Source organism: Micromesistius poutassou (assembly GCF_964030765.1).
Source record: "Micromesistius poutassou genome assembly, chromosome: 3".
Taxonomy (NCBI): Eukaryota; Metazoa; Chordata; class Actinopteri; order Gadiformes; family Gadidae; genus Micromesistius; species Micromesistius poutassou.
Window position 1 is genome coordinate 10,156,016 of NC_140273.1, and position 17,191 is coordinate 10,173,206.

The window sequence follows — 17,191 nt, forward strand, 5'->3', positions numbered from 1 at the left end:
TGTTGTATGTTTTGCACATTTGTGTGATGTGTCTCTGCGTGATGTGTGCACGCTCGTGTCCTAGTGCTACGGGCACGTGCAGCAGCAACGTGGCGTCGTTCACGTGATCGTCCGGATCTTTTGCACCAGTGTTCCACAGCGGCCCTGAAGGCGTTTGTGTGACAGTTTGTTGTGAAGTCAACCGAATAGGCCCCTAGTGCCATGCTCAAGGTCAACGACGCTCCAGCCACCCCCATACGGCTAATGGGGAAGAGCACGGCTGTCATTCCATTGGAGCGGTTAATGTCTTTGATCAGGCTGCATCACAATCCTGCACAAAGCTTTTCAAATATATTTTCATATGTGATACACTGAGTCTGTCAGAATTAATTATGATATGAGAATACGCCCAAGAGAATAATTGTTTTTATTTTTAGATGAACTGGGTTGATCAACCCATCAACTCATCAAGCACAAGTTTACGAGACATGGCTAAATGTCTTCAAACCTCCGAATGTAACACTGAAACTGTGAACCAAATGAATATATCTAATTTATAAAAGGATAATTTATCATATTTGTTTTGTGTTCGTGTTAACCATTATTTCCTTTTTGTGCACCAATAATCTGCTGCATTTCCCTTGTGGCCTTCCACCATGACAGCGTCCATGCTTTTGTTCATTAAATGAAGGCGCATCCGTATACCAGAGCTTCCTCCTGACAACCAAATATGGTCATTGACCAGATGTTTTGAACCCCGGGGATGTCCAGTGACAGTGGACAACGGGACAAACATCCCATCTGACATGCCTTGAATCCTCCTCGCTTTCCCCAGAGTGGGAGAGGTTTCCAAAGTATGGTCGTTGGATTTTACCTCATGCAACTTAAGCTTTTAAAAAGAACACACTCCAATTTTCACATGCATGTTCAATGGAAGAGGTCATACTTCAAAATATGCTATTTGGATCCATCCCCCATGTTAGTACTCCTAATAGCAAAGGCACCAATTCCTTCAAGGTTTACATGTCTTTGCAGCATGCAGTACTAGTGTGGCTCACGTGTGCAGAAAGATGGAGTTAACATCTCCCCCTTGTCAGGGGCATGATAAACAGACACGGTGGTCACCGTTGTCTTGTTAAAACACACTGGAAGGACTGGTGTCTAGTGTGACCTGTCTGAGGGACAATCCCATGCATGTGTTGTTCTTAGCGCTGCATAAAACCATACCACACACTCATGCAGACTCTCTCTAGTGCACCCTTGCTCCCAGATTTGTGTGTGCGCTTGCATGCAGAATCGCACAAACACATTCCTCCATCCCTGCTCTAGAGTATAGACATGTTAAATGTTGAGTAGGTGTATTCCTTCTGCAATCCACCACAGAAGGCCCCCTGGGGAGCGCTAACCAGCATTAGCTGCTAGCCTGCCACTGGACACTGAAGTCTGAACAAGACTGCAAGCCGCTTCCTTCATTTCTATTAGCCTATAACAATAACCTAGCTAATGGTGCTCTAGAGAAGGTACTTATTCACTATCATGACCTCACTTTTTTGAAGATACATTCCATCCTTTACTTGAGGGGCCTGTCTGATAAGGTTATAAAATGTGGATGAGCCACTTTTAGTGGGACTAATGGGTTCCTCATGGCCCACAACTTCAATATAAAAAGTGTCCTTATGGTTGCTTAAGTTGTCACAGCCTAGAAGGAAGTCTAATCAATTCAACTGATGGATGTAGGCCTAGACATTTTTTGGTAGTGGAACTTCTTTTAAAAGCAATACAGTGCTAAAACTTTGTTTGTACTATGTTAGATCTATGCCTTTTTTTCTTCTGATTTATATTTCTATTTTCTATCTGTTTCTATTTATCTTAAGCAAAATCGTTGATTTTGTCAATGTAAATCATTTTAATTATTGAGGATTTTTTTTAATCCCTGCTTCTGTTTGAAGTGCCTTGATCACTAGTAGAATCTATTATAAATCATCTGGATACATGCACATATAGTTTCAAGAGCTAAGAGAAGGGAATTTGAAGTAAAGTTTATTTTCTTCCCATAGCAAGTGCGCGTTGGGGGTATACAAGACATTAATTACCCAGATAGACAGAATGGCAATCATCGTTCAGATGTCTGAAAACACAAAAAAAGGTGGGAGAAGCAGAACGTGACGACTTTAGGACGTATGGTACACACAAAAAGTTATTAAAGTCGGGGCAGAAGTTCCACTGTCTAGCCTTGTTTGCATTAAATTTGTCTATAGGGAAGTTTCAATGTAAACAATGTCATCGCTCAAGGGATACACTGTACTTCTATCGACAGCCATCAAAGGCACTTCATAAGAGGTCATGAACAGACATGCCACTGTTCTCTAAGGTGAAGCTACGGAGATGAGGCTCTGCTCTGTTTTAACCATCCGTGTATGCAGGGAAACGATAAACTGATGATTGATGTCTTGTGCATTTGAATTGCTGCAGAGATATCTATTTTTCCACATGATTGTAATTTTCTATTGCTATGATTATATCCTTTTCTATTTCTATTGATAAAGAAATAAAGACAAACTTGAATTTGACCGGTCCGTTTTTCTTACACGTACACGACTTTTATAGATCTGTATGATCACACGTTTGATGAAAATAATGAAAGCAAGTATTTCATAAAAGGCCTATCACCAGTAACTAAATGAGAAGTGAGCAGGCTACTAAGGATGTACCAGGCCCCAGATTTGCTTGGGGGACCATGAGACAAGGCTGCACGATTGTGACAAAAATTAGCCCTACATAGTTATAGAGATCACATTTGATTTGTCTTAAGTCTCTCCACCAGATGTAGGTAAAACCACCAGCTAGACAACACATACTGTGACTTTACAAATGTACGTCCTCTGGAACGTATACATTTGTCGGTTCTGAATTTCAAGAAAAGTAAGTGAGATCATGTTTCCTATCAGGACAAGGAAGTATTATTCTGTTCATGTTCAGACTACAGGAAAAAAACCAACAAACTGTCACACTAATGCCTTCAGGGCCGCTGTGGAACACTGGTGCAAAAGATACTAATGGGCGGGTCTAAAAGGGGGCCATGGGGTGGTGCCGATGTTTTTCAGCAGCAAACTGAAAAGACCTAGAGGTGAGTAGATAAAAGCAAGCACCCATGCGTCAGGGCAATAACGCCACCTACCTCTGCAGCAGAGCGGAATGTTCACAAAGTGATTTGAGGAGACTATAAGCTATGCGTGAAAACACTGGGTAAGCAACTGCATCTGTTAGTTGCAGACTGACAGACAGTACATCCAGTCAGGACGAGGCATGGTCTCATACATACATACATGCATCTCTAAAGAAAAAAATCAATAAAAAAAATCTAAAATCTGCGCCGTTCGTTTCGGAAACCAACTTTCTCCAGAAGCGTGATGAACAAATTTGAGTTAATGGGCCGCTGAATCGGAGGGGGACTGAGGATTCATCAGTGTTATAGATATTCTTCGGCTACGTCATTGTACATTTACATATTACAAAGCCCTGGGGCCTCAAAAGACACATTACATAACAAACGTGATTGCAAAGTCTGAAGGAAGTAACTGGTCAGATCCTCAACAGCTGACTTTAATAACGCTGAAGCATCTCATCTGTCCTGATCATTCCAAATTGCACATCGTTCCTTTATCATGATACTTGATACACTCGAAGCTCCAGTGGTCAAGCCTAGCCCTAGCATTGGAATAACTATTGAAACAGACCCAGCCAGTGTCTGAATTCATATCTGTATTTTCCAGAGACGCCTTCATCATCATCATCATCAGTCTCTCTTCTGAATTGCTAACTCTCTTAGCTCTCTCTCTCTCTCTCTCTCTCTCTCTCTCTCTCTCTCTCTCTCTCTCTCTCTCTCTATTGCTAACTCTCTTTCTCTCTGTCCCTCTCTCTCTCTCTCTCTGTCTTGCTAACTCTTTCTCTCTGTCACTCTCTCTCTTTCTTCCTATCTCATTTTCCATTCACTTATGTAGCTTCTTTAGTTCCTCGAAGGAGGTGTAGGGGGACAGGAATGAAGACTTTTGAGTAAACTATCCTGTAATAATCCTCCCAAAATAAGAAGTCTAAAGGGCTGATTGTGGTCCCAGGTTCACGCAACGCAATCGGGTTATGGACCCCTTACGTCCTTGCAGACCCTCCTTGCGTCCACCGCAAGGGCCTGACGTTCGCCTCCTAGAAATTGTAACCTTCCATCAGGGCAACGCAACAGCAAGGGCTGTGATTGGTCCGCTTACTAAAACCCGACGCAGAAACATAAAGGTTCACGACTGCATCGAAGCGTCTGCGTGGTCATTGCGTTGCGTGAACGTGGAACCATAATCAGGCCTTTACCATACCAGGAGAGTCTCTGTGTGGGACCTGTGTTAACCCAAACTAAAGGTGATGTAAAAGACTAAACTATCATGGTGCAGGTCATATTCCTACCTCCATGATCACCAGATATATGGGGTGCCGTTTGTAAAAATTCGGTTACAATTTTTTAGCTGATACATTTTCAACATTTAGCTCACTTTCGTCACATTTAGCGCATTTTCCTCACATTTGAGACAGAAATTCATGTAAAACAACACGTTATATGTAATTTTCAACAATATGTTCAAATGTAAAAAATCCATGTTAAAAATTATATATAAAAGTTATATCTAAATCTAAATGTTATATCTAAATCTAAATGTTAAGTCTAAATGTAAATGTTAAATCTAAATCTAAATGTTACATTTATATCTAAATGTTTAATGTTAAATCTAAATGTTAAATCTAAATCTAAATCTTAAATCTAAATCTAAATGTTAAATATTAAATCTAAATGTTAAATCTATATCTAAATGTTAAATGTTAAATCTAAATGTTAAATCTAAATCTAAATGTTAAATCTAAATCTAAATGTTAAATCTTAAATCTAAATGTTAAATGTTAAATCTAAATGTTAAATCTAAATGGGTCGCCAAGTGTAAAGCTAAATGTTTAGAAAATATTGAAATCCCCAAGGAAACCGAAAGTTACAGATGTAACTACGGTTCTATGAATCCTGGATGACCGCCAGAGGCGGTGCTTCAAGCACTGGATATATCCACCTCGCGCATGCGCATTTCGAGTACCTAATACCAACATAGTCACCTGTGACCCCCACGTGACACCGGGAAGGCTATAACTTCCGGTGTCTTAGAGGATCTGTTCCTAGAATCTTCTCGCGAAAACACAAGGATTCTGTAGTGACTAGAAGCTCTGGCGGTCATCCAGGATTCATAGAACCGTAGTTACATCTGTAACTTTCGTTCTATTTCATCCTTACTGACCGCCAGAGGCGGTGCTTCAAGCACTGGATGACCATACCAACAAGGTCACAAAGAATCCAACACCCACCTACTCATTGGAGGCAGCAGAGCTTGGACGTAGGACCACATCCATTGGATGGGGGGCGGCGACGTTGACCCGGTAAAACCGTGTGAACGTGCCAGGCGTTGTCCACGATGCCGCAGCACAAATAGCCTCCAGGGGCACCCCTCTTAGTGCAGCCCATGAAGTCGCAACACTTCTAGTGGAGTGGCACCTCACCCCAGATGGTGGGGGGCGGCCACTGGCCCTATAGGCGTGTGTAATGGTATCGACGACCCAGTGGGACAGTCTCTGTTTGGAGAGGGCACAACCCCTGTTAGGGCCATCGTGACACACGAACAATTGCTCCGACTGCCGTATGCTAGCCGTAGCAGCAATGTAGGCCTTAAGTGCCCGTACCGGGCAGAGCAGCACAGATCTACCCTCCTCAGACGGGGAGTCAAAACGAGCGAGCTGGATAGGCTGGTTGAGGTAGGTGCGTGAAAGCACCTTGGGCAGGAACGCCACATTCGGCCATAGAACTACCCCCGAGCCATCGGAGTGCCAACGCAGGCATGTATCTGCCACGGATAGGGCCTGCAACTCCCCGACCCGTTTCGCGGAGGAAATGGCAAGCAGGAAAGCCACTTTCATAGACAACCACTTTAACCCTACCTGGGTCAAGGGCTCAAACGGGGGTAATGATATGGCCTCCAGCACCAGGGGCAGATCCCATGCTGGGGCCCTCAGGGTCCTAGGGGGACACAGCCGCAGAGCCCCTCTAAGAAAAAGGGACACCAACCTGTGGCACCCCACTGTGGCTCCGTCAACCCTTTCATGCCGGGAAGAAATAGCAGCCACATAGACCCTCAGGGTGGAATGAGCACGACCACTATCGAGGAGGGACTGCAGGAACTCCAGAATGGTGGCCACGGAGCAACATGCTGGGTCCACTGCCTTCCCCTCACACCAGTCAGAGAACAGCTTCCATCTATTCTCGTACTGTGCCCTGGTAGATGGCGCCCTGGCATTCAGGATAGTGTTCCTGACGGTCGCCGTGCAGGACCTCAGCAGTGGGTCGGGCCCTGCAGTGGCCAAACCCAAAGCTGGAGGCGACGGGGGTCTGGGTGCCAAATTCGACCCCCCAGTTGTGACAGGAGGTCCTTCCTGTAGGGGAGGCGCCATGGAGAGCTGCAGCAGAGCCTGCGCAGCAGTGGAAACCAGAGTCTCCCCGGCCAACAAGGGGCCACCAGAAGTAGCCTGTGACCCCGCAGAAGCACCCTCTGAAGTGTGGGAAGGATCAGGGGCAGGGATGGAAAAGCATACAGAAGACTCTGTGGCCAGTCGTGAGCCAAGGCGTCCTGACCGAGGGGGCTGGTCACCTCCGTCCAGGAGAACCAGATGGGGCAGTGGGCGGATTCCTCCGAGGCGAAGCGGTCCACTTCCGCCCTGCCAAAAAGACCCCAAATCGCCCCCACCACCTCCGGGTGAAGCCGCCATTCCCCCGGTGGGGGCTTCTGTCGCGACAAAAAGTCTGCGACCTGATTCAGGTCCCCTGGGATGAAGACTGCCCGCACGCTGGCCAGGCGGGGATATGCCCAGGTCAACAGGCTCCGAGATACCCGGAGCAGCCGTGTGGACCGAGTGCCCCCTTGGTGGTTTATTTGGGCAACAGTGGACTTGTTGTCTGACCGAACCAGCACGTGCTTGCCTTTCAGCTGGGGCAGAAAGTGGTTGAGTGCTAGTTGCACCGCACGGAGCTCTAGCACGTTGATGTGCTCGTTGTTCTGGGCCGGCCACTGCCCCTGGGCAGTCCTGCCCTGCCACACCGCTCCCCATCCTGAGAGGCAAGCGTCTGCTGTGACCAACTCCCGACGGGACGGGATGGCGCCCATGGGTACACCGGCCGACAGATATGGCCTCCTTCTCCATGGGGACAGAGAGAGGAGGCATCGCTGCGACACCCTGACCTTCCGGTGCCTGTGCCACTTGGGGTCCAGGTGGAGGCTGTTTAGCCATATCTGCAGTGGCCGCAGGGACAGCAGGCCGAGAGGCACCACAGCTGAGGCAGCTGTGTTGTTTGCCCAGGAGCTGGAGTTTGCCCAGGAGCTGGAGGAATTGGATGAACGGCACCATCCTGCCACACTCGAAGAGGGGGAGGCGGAGGAGGATGTCGTTCACCCGCCGTGGTGACAGATAAGCCCTCATGGTGTCTGAGTCTAGGACCATCCCCAGGTATGTGACCTGCTGAGATGGGTCTAGTTGACTCTTCAGAAGGTTCACCGTCAGGCCCAGCCGGGCCGCGTGCTGAAGCAGTCGAGCTGTATCCCGGGCCACCTGAGACTGGGACGGTGCACAGACCAGCCAGTCGTCTAAATACGGCAGGACCTTCATGCCCTGCTTTTGCAGGGGTGCGAGAGCTGCCGCCACAACCCTGGTGAATACCCTTGGAGAGAGGGAGAGGCCGAAGGGAAGTACCCTGAACTGGAAATGCCGGCCGCGAAAGGCAAACCTCAGGAAGTGCTGATGGTGTGGTGCGATTGGGACGTGGAAGTATGCATCCTTCAAGTCTACGGTGGTGAACCACTCTCCCCTGGTAACCACTCGCAGTGTGTCTGCTGCGGTGAGCATATGAAAGGGTAGTACCTTCAGGAACTTGTTGAGTCCCCTCAGGTCGAGAATGGGACGGAATCTGCCGTCTTTCTTCGCCACGAGAAAATATCTCGAGTAGAAGCCTCTGGGGTGCAGCAGAGGATCTACTGGCTCGATGGCTCCCTTGGCCAGGAGGGCGGACAACTCCTGGCTCAGGGCTAAGGCCCTCGCCGGATCGCTGACTACAGTCATTTTGACCCGGCTGAAGGCTAGGGGCCGGCGTCGGAACTGCAATTCGTACCCTTGGGTTAAGGTGGAAACTACCCAAGGGTCTGAAGTACAGGCAGCCCAGTAACTGAGCTGCTGCTGGGAAAAGCAGCCGACGACCGACCCCATGGGCCTAGCGCCTGCCCCCTCGGCCTCCTGAGGCTCTGGGGGGGCGTCGGTTAGGCTGCGAGGCACGCTGCTGCCAGGGAGGTGGGCGCTCGGGGGCCCGAAACCCCTCATCAGGCTGTTGAGCAGACCGCTGAGACCTCCGTAGACCACCAGGGTAATCAGGTTGGGAGCGCCGCTGGGGGACAGCCAAGGGGCCCCTAGGCCTGCTAGGAGCGGACACACTCCTGTGGAGCCCTGATAGCTCCTGTCTGGTCTGCCTTGCTCGGGCAGCCCTCTCCAGTGCCTCCAGGGCAGCTGCCCCGAACAGCTCCCCCGGCTCCACTGGCACCGCACGGAGGACCTTCCTGCACGTCTCTGTCAGGGGTGACTGAGCCAGCCAAACTTGGCGGCGAGTCTGGACCAGGGTGGACATTGTGCGCCCCAACTCCCTCGACATAAGGGCAAACACTTGCAGTGAAGCGTCGCTCAGGCTCTGCAGTGACGGGTCAACCTGAGCCTGCTGCAGGGAGGTTGAAAGGCCCAGCAGTAGGTGGGAGAGGGAGTTACCAATGCGACCCATGCGTGCTGCCGCATCATAGGCCTTAGACAGGAGGTCGTCAGTGACCCTGCACTGCGGCCGGGGACACCTGGCATCCGGTCTCAGAGCCTCATCGGGAGCCAAGATGAGCGAGGCGATGGCTGGCTCAACTGGCGGCATGCGGCCCAGCCCGACCTGTGCCGCGTCCTGCATGGCAGCCAAGGTCCGGGCATCTGTTGTTGCATGGGAAAGGGCCCTGGAGTCCCTCCAGCACGCGTGGAGCTCCTTCACATACTCCTCTGACGGGGGAACGGTGAATGTGGACGGAGCAGGGTTGCGCCTGAAGAAGGCGCTGGCCTGACCCGGGTCCGTCTGGGGGGCATCGAGCCCCAGGCGAGCCAGAGCCACACGCATAATGGCCGCCATAGAGGTATCCGCTGCCCCCTGCAGAGAGCTCTGAGCGGAGGAGCAGGAGGCCTCCCCCAATGTGTGAGAGGCGTCGCCTTCTAGATTAACTTCGTTAAAGAAGTTAGCCGAAGCCGCAAGCGACAGGGCATCGTCCAATGAGGGCGCATCGTCCAAGGGAGGGTCAGGCTGAAGTCCAGCTGGCCCCCGACCAGCAGGCTGAAGGGCCAGGAGGAGCGACTTCATTTGCTCCATGTCGGACGCCAATTTGTCCACCTTGGAGGACAGTCCGCCCCTCGCCTTCTTTTTTGGGGGGGCACCCTTAGCCGCAGCTCCGTCTTGCCGGAGTCGAGAGCGCAGATTTTGGGGGAGACTGGTTAAGACAGAGGGGTCGCCAGCTATTGCCTGCTGCTCCACCCCTGCTAGCCTAGCCAGTCTAATCGCCCACGGCAGGAGGCTGCAATTCATGCAGGCACTGACAGTGAGTCCCTCCCTCAAATGCTCGAGGCCGAGGCAAGGAGGGCAGCTGTCGTGACCGTCCTCCGGCTCCAGGGGAGCTGCGCAGGCGACACATAAGTGGGCCATTACGGCAGCGCGACAATCCGTGACACCGGAATCAACGGAAAACAGAAATCAATCAGCCCGAGCGTAAGCGCTGCTGCTAAAGTAAACAGAAAAGCCAAAAAAGGCAGCGTTACCGGGAGCGGGAGCGAGAGCACTGCCTTCACCTGTAACTAGCAAATAATAATTAGGCTGAGCGTAAGCGCTGCTGCTAAACGGGGAAACCAAATAAAAGTAGATGGTGGTTAGGAGCAAAGCAAAGCAGAGCAAAGCTAACGGCTAACACACCAAACAATAAGGGAGCAGTGAGGACAGCGCGTGCTGGGAGCGGGAGCGAATGCACTGCCTTCACCAACAGGCACCGGCCACCTACCTGTCTCCTCTTCAGGTAACCAGCTAGCCACAGCCTCTGGAGGACGGGCAGTCCGCGGCTCCGACGATTGTCGCGAGGCTGCACGAGGCTTGCTGTAAGTGTAATTTCCTTTTCTCAACGTCAAAACGGTACTACGGTACTGCGCCTTAGCGAGAAGATGAAAAGGAACAGATCCTTTAACGACACCGGAAGTTATAGCCTTCCCGGTGTCACGTGGGGGTCACAGGTGACTATGTTGGTATTAGGTACTCGAAATGCGCATGCGCGAGGTGGATATATCCAGTGCTTGAAGCACCGCCTCTGGCGGTCAGTAAGGATGAAATAGAACACGCGGCAACGATCGCACGGCCCCGCCCCCCTCCCCCGGACTTGTGGTGAAAGGCAGGCGGGCATGGCCGGTTCTCTAGAGTCCTAGACATCGAACGGACATCGAACGCCCACAAGCAGTGGGCGTGGTTTCCTTGGGGATTTGAATATTTTCTAAACATTTAGCTTTACACTTGGCGACCCATTTAGATTTAACATTTACATTTAACATTTAACATTTAGATTTAACATTTAACATTTATATTTATATTTAACATTTAGATTTAGATTTAACATTTAGATTTAGATTTAACATTTAGATTTAACATTTAACATTTACATTTAACATTTAGATATGAATTTAAGATTTAGATTTAGATATAACATTTAGATTTAGATTTAACATTTAGATTTAACATTTAACATTTAGATATAAATGTAACATTTAGATTTAAATTTAACATTTACATTTAGATTTAACATTTAGATTTAGATATAACATTTAGATTTAGATATAACATTTATATATAATTTTTAACATGGATTTTTTACATTTGAACATATTGTTGAAAATTACATATAACGTGTTGTTTTACATGAATTTCTGTCTCAAATGTGAGGAAAATGCGCTAAATGTGAGGAAAGTGAGCTAAATGTTGAAAATGTATCAGCTAAAAAAATGTAACCGAATTTTTACAAACGGCACCCCATACAGATAATGATACAGGTCATTCTATGTTCCTACTGTATGGTCACCAGATAATGGCAGAGAATTGGATTTCAGATACAAACAGGTTTTGTTTCTCTGGCAACCCTAGGCGGCCTGAAAACACACTGATGTTACCACCGATTAGCAGAAGGTTTGATAAATTAGCCAAAAGATATTTAGATGTTAACGTTGGAGCTTCCAGAATTCTAAGCCTGTATTTCAATTTATATAATGTGGGCCTTTAAGACATCGTGATTTAGATTAATTAATCAATAGATTAACTTTTGTGCGCATGAGCACGAAATGTTTTTGAGGAGGTCTGCTGTAAAAAGCGGGAAAATCAGAGTAGCCCTAATACACTACATTTACCCTTTGATGCATTTGTTGTTTTGACACATAAATAACTAGAGGGTGCATTGTACTATCTGCACACCCCTTCTATAGTCGAAGAAAATATCCCAATTGAAAGGCTATGGTTTGAATTTCGTTCTGTGTAATACGAAATAAGTCAGACAATCGTGCTTTGGGACACGATTCAATAGATTAACGTTCGTGCACATGAGCACGAAATGTTTTTGAGGAGGTCTGCTCTTAAAAGCAGGGAAATCAGTTGTATCCCTAATACATTACATTTACCCTTTGATGCAATTGTGGTTTTGGCATAAAAATAACTAGGGTGCATTGTACTATCTGCGCACACCCCTTCTGAAGCCTCTCTCTCTCTCTCTCTCTCTCTCTCTCTCTGTCTCTGTCTCTGTCTCTCTCTCTCTCTCTCTCTCTCTCTCTCTCTCTCTCTCTCTCTCTCTCGTTCTGTTGAGCACGAAAAATACGTTTCAGTCTTTGAGGGGGTCTTCTGCAAAATCGGAAATATTGACACACACACACACACGCACACGCTCACACACTGCATTGGTTTACATTTCGTTCTATGTAGCACGAAGAAATCGGAGAAACGCTCCCATTCACGATGCATAGGTTTACATTTCGTTCTGTGTAGGACGAAAAAAACTCTGCCACTCAAAATGCATTGCTTTACATTTCGTTCTGTGTAGCACGAAATAATCGGAGAAACGCTCCCATTCAGAATGCATTGGTTTATATTTCGTTCTGTGGAGCACGTTCGTTTCAGTTTTTGAGGAGGTCTGCTTAAAGATCGGAAATATTGACATACATATAACTAGAGGGTGCACTGTACTGTCTGCACACACACACACACACACACACACACACACACACACACACACACACACACACACACACACACACACACACACACACACACACACACACACACACACTCTCTCTCTCTCTCTCGTCTGAAAAACGCTGCCATTAAAAATGCATTGGTTTACATTTCGTTCTATGTAGCACGAAAAAAATCGGAGAAACGCTCCCATTCAGAATGCATCGGTTTACATTTCGTTCTGTGTAGCACGAAAAAATCGGAGAAACGCTCCCATTCAGAATGCATTGGTTTACATCACGTTCTGTGTAGAACGAAAAAAGTCGGACAATCGTGCTGTGGGACACGATTCAATAGATTAGTTCGTGCGCATGAGCACGAAATCGCGTGATACCGGGTTGGATTTAGAGCACTAATAAATGAATTTTCAGTGTCTACAGACAGACAATCATTTTGTGTCCATTTCTTTGCTGTTAATTGCAAAGGTGCATTATAGGCCTACCCACTACAGATATTCAGAACATACATTCATACAGTTATAGAATTGCATGAACATTATAGAATTATCCATGAGAATTAAGGTTGAGGTGATTGGTTAAAAAGAATACACATGCTTAGAGAGAAGTACCAAGGTGAAGTAGTTCTCTTCTAGGAAAGGAACACATATTGTTCTACTCAGGCCACTCCCATATCAACCATATCAACCACACAGTACACCTCACCATCACTATGAGGAACTTTTTGCTAGAGATGACAGCAAGCTAAAATGAGCTAGCTTAACCAACTAGTTAGCTGTGTAGAAAACTGTTTAAAAGTTGTATGTTGCAGCTGAAAATAAGATTTCATCCTGTTTTGTAAATTAACTATGAAAAAAGTATAAAGTACAGAAATCTCTATTAAAAGGAAGAAAAAGAAGAGAAATAGAGTAGAAAAAGATAAAATATCGCAAGATAACACAAGAAGGATCTTTGTGCCATTGTGGTCTTTATGTGATTAATGCTCCAGGCCTGGAAGGCATGCCCATTCTTGTTAATGCTTCTATTTATGGTAAGAAAAGGAAGGTTTGGAAGTTTTCTTTTTTTTGTTTGGCTTAATATATGTTGAACTAACCCCTCTTCTACAGTAAGACCATGTACTTTGTTTTTACTTTAATTTCACTGTTAAACTAATTTAAGTCATTGATGATTACAAATCCTATTAGGATTATTGTGGTGTTCTTGATCAAAATTCCATTAACAATGTTATTTTTTTTACCTGCAGAGAAGAACAACAAAGTGAGAGAGGAGAGGACTAGAGAACTATGAATTTGCCATTTCTAGCTATTCTTCTGTCATTAAAAGTCACAGGTATTATTTTTTTGTGAACATTTAGTAACTGTTTCAATGAATACCATAAGAACCAAGCAACTGGAATGAGTAGAGGGTGAAAGCACAGCATGTTGGTAATAGATTTGACATTAAAGAAGCAATCTCTTGAACGCTGTGTTTGGTTAGGGAAGACTCATAGAATAGAGAAAGGTCCACTTTATATATTTGAGTTTAGGTTATTAGTCTTTGATGTGGATACCACATCAATGCAAGTTGTATACACTCTCTTGTAGACAGTGACGGACTGGACGGTCTAGCATTTGGCTTGTAGAAATAGTAACGTCGTTTTTTTTTAAATAAAAAAAACTTGAACATGAATTATTTGACACTATATATATTTGCATTTCAGAATACATAACATATTGTTAGCCATTTCCTGGTTGCTAGGTGATCCTGAATTATTTAAAACATTGATGGATATTCAGTTGGTCTATTTTTGCATACAGCATCCAGTCTGAAGGTCAGAAGCCAACATGGTTTCCTATCTTAAAAATGTTTGCTCTATCACTATCTTCATAACTATTTTTTTTATAGCGATATATCGTGAGCTATATTGCTAGCTGTATTGCTAGCTATATCACTATCACTAGCTGTATAATGTTTCATGATGTTCTGGAACGTTCCTCTCACAGCTCAGTGGTCTGCATGTATCTGTAGTTTCCAGCTCCACCCAACAGCCTCCACCTCTTTGTGTATCTTGTGATCATGCATTTCATCAGTTTTTATTTTATTTTTTCAGTGCTACAGGGTGATGAGAACTACAGAGTTACTTACACACCTAGTAATGTCTGCGCTTTAAGAGAATCAACAGTTGACATCAACTGCACCTATAAATTCCCTAACAATGGCCACCCCAAAGTCACAACACTGTGGTTTACTAAAGGAGCGATAGATAAGCCAGTTAATCTGATCACTGATGCAGACTATGCAGATCGTGTTGAATACAGCTGTGGAAATATAAGCTGTAACTCGTCCAGCTGTAATGGACTGTGTACTCTGAGAATCAAAGACCTGAGACAGAATGACTCTGCTGAGTACAAGTTCAGGTTCATAACAAACATAGAAGGAGGGAAGTGGACTGGAGTCCCTGGAGTGATGCTATCTGTGACAGGTAAACTTTAATTACTAGTGTGTGTGTGTGTGTGTGTGTGTGTGTGTGTGTGTGTGTGTGTGTGTGTGTGTGTGTGTGTGTGTGTGTGTCTGTCTGTCTGTGTTCTTGCAAGTTTGTTATGTGTGTAATCTTAATTACTGTTATGTACTGTGTATTTCATTCTCAGACCAGGTGAAGGTGTCCTTCCCTTCCTCTACTGATCCTACCAGGGCAAACATGACATGCAACAGTACGTGTAGTCCAGCTGGTGATTTTACCTACATCTGGTTCAGGAATGGACAGTATGTAGAACAGGGAATGTACTACAAAGGCAACATTAGTTCTGAAGACAACTATGCATGTGCCGTTGAAGGATACAAACCTCTCCACTCTCCTTTAGTGTGTAAGTCAACTCCACAGTACACTGACATGATATCAGATGTAATGGACCTTTTAGGGTACAGAACTACATGTAGATGTACTAGGAATGGACTCAAACTGACCGCAGACAAGTTAGCTTTAGTCAATACCAGTCTAACGTTGACATTTAAGCTGAATTGAATTTGAATTTCTGGTGAATGTCTAATTTCAACTTATCTGCAGTCTCAAACTGTTGGCATTTTACATATTAATTACTTAATTACTTCTAACAGACGCTCCAAAGACCCCCTCAGTGACCGTGAGTCCCTCTGGTGAAATAGAGGAGGGCAGCTCAGTGACTCTGAGCTGCAGCAGTGATGCCAACCCAGCAGCTGACTACACCTGGTTCAAGGAACATAATGACTCAGTGGGACAATCAGGACAGAACTACACCATCACTAATATCACATCTGAGCTGGGAGGAAACTATTACTGCCAACCCCGTAATGCAATTGGACGTCATAATTCCACCTTTTTGTCCATTCATGTGATAAGTAATTTAGGTATTTAAAAAACACACACACACACACACACACACACACACACACACACACACACACACACACACTCACAGAGTATCAATAGGCCGAGTCTTAATACTTCACCAACAATGGCCACACTGTTCATTATTCGCCTATTAATTTAACAGTTTGTTATCAGTGTCTGAATTCAGATGACTATGTTCCAGAGACGCCATCATCATTACAGACAACAGCAGTAGCAGTAGGAACCATTGGTGTCTTACTGGCCACCATACTCCTCCTAGTCTTCCTCTGGATGAGGTGAGATACACTCTCCTCTTTCTCACTTTCTTTATGACGTTCCTTCCCTTCTCCTGTTGCTTCTTTATGTTTCTGTTCTCTTCACCAGAACAAAGAGGGCCTCCAGAACTGGTGGACAGGGAGGAAGGCCAGACACCATGGAGGAGGTGAGACACAGGAAGCCATTGATTACTAACCCATCCTTCACTAAGACACACAGTGGAAATTACATGGCATCAACACAAGACCACACAGGAGTCGTCTAGTTGTTTCCTTAGCAAGTGTCCTTTTCTGTTCCTGTAGCCCACTAGGAGATACTTTGTTTTATAAGACTGAGTATTCAGTCTTGGTTGTATACTTTCTGTAGGGCAGTGTTGCCATGACACCTGTCGACTATGGTATGGTGTGGTCAACTGAGAATACAAACCTATGTTGAATCATTATAAGAGTTTCTTAGGTTAAGAGTCATGACTTGACAAAGCGATGTTTGCTAATTGGGTGAGAGATCTAGAGCTCAAACTGGACTCTGGAAAGACTAATTAGAAAAATTAGAAGATGGATTAATGGAAGGAATGATGTACTGTATATTGTTTTAAAGAAGCTCACCCATTGAATGAAACCTTGTAGGATGGTTTTGAAGTGCAGCCTGCAGCATGGTGGGACCACTAGTCACCACCATGGGTCTCTCAATGAACCAGAAACACATGGCCTTCAGGACTGTCTTCAGAAGTGTAACGTGTCTTCTTAATGTACTCTACTGTCCTCACTCCCCATCAGCCACCTCCTGTTACGGTGTATGACAACATCTCAGCTCTGTCCAATCGCTCAGCTCCTGCAGCACAGAGTGATCCAATAGGAAAGCAGGATGACCTTCACTATGCCACCATCCACCACTCTCACTCAGAGAACCAGGAAGTGCCTCACTGTTTGGCTGGCTTCTGTGTCCAATCAGATCAGACAAAAGGGGTCCTGTACTCTGCGGTCAACTTTAACAGAGAGACAAGACACAACGACACTGTCCCAGAGTAAGCTTCTCTTGGTATTTCTAAAGACAATATAGACAAACAAGGTGAGTGAAGTTCATATGTCCTCGTGTCTTCTTTACAGGGCCTGTGACCAGAGAGAGACTGCAGAAACCTCAGAGATGTACAGCAATGTCAAGAAAACACCCCAGGCGGTGAACCAGTAG

General features: G+C 46.0%; 1 protein-coding gene across 1 annotated transcript; it reads left to right on the forward strand.

Moving 5' to 3' along the window:
- Positions 1-14,436: 14,436 nt before the first annotated feature.
- Positions 14,437-17,191, forward strand: LOC311340570 (B-cell receptor CD22-like; the record flags this gene model as incomplete). The annotated part of the gene is made up of 7 exons (XM_084465431.1): positions 14,437-14,842; positions 15,009-15,224; positions 15,475-15,728; positions 15,932-16,023; positions 16,112-16,169; positions 16,780-17,027; positions 17,110-17,191. 7 exons carry the CDS (start codon positions 14,437-14,439, stop codon positions 17,189-17,191), a joined length of 1,356 nt encoding a protein of 451 aa, XP_084321557.1.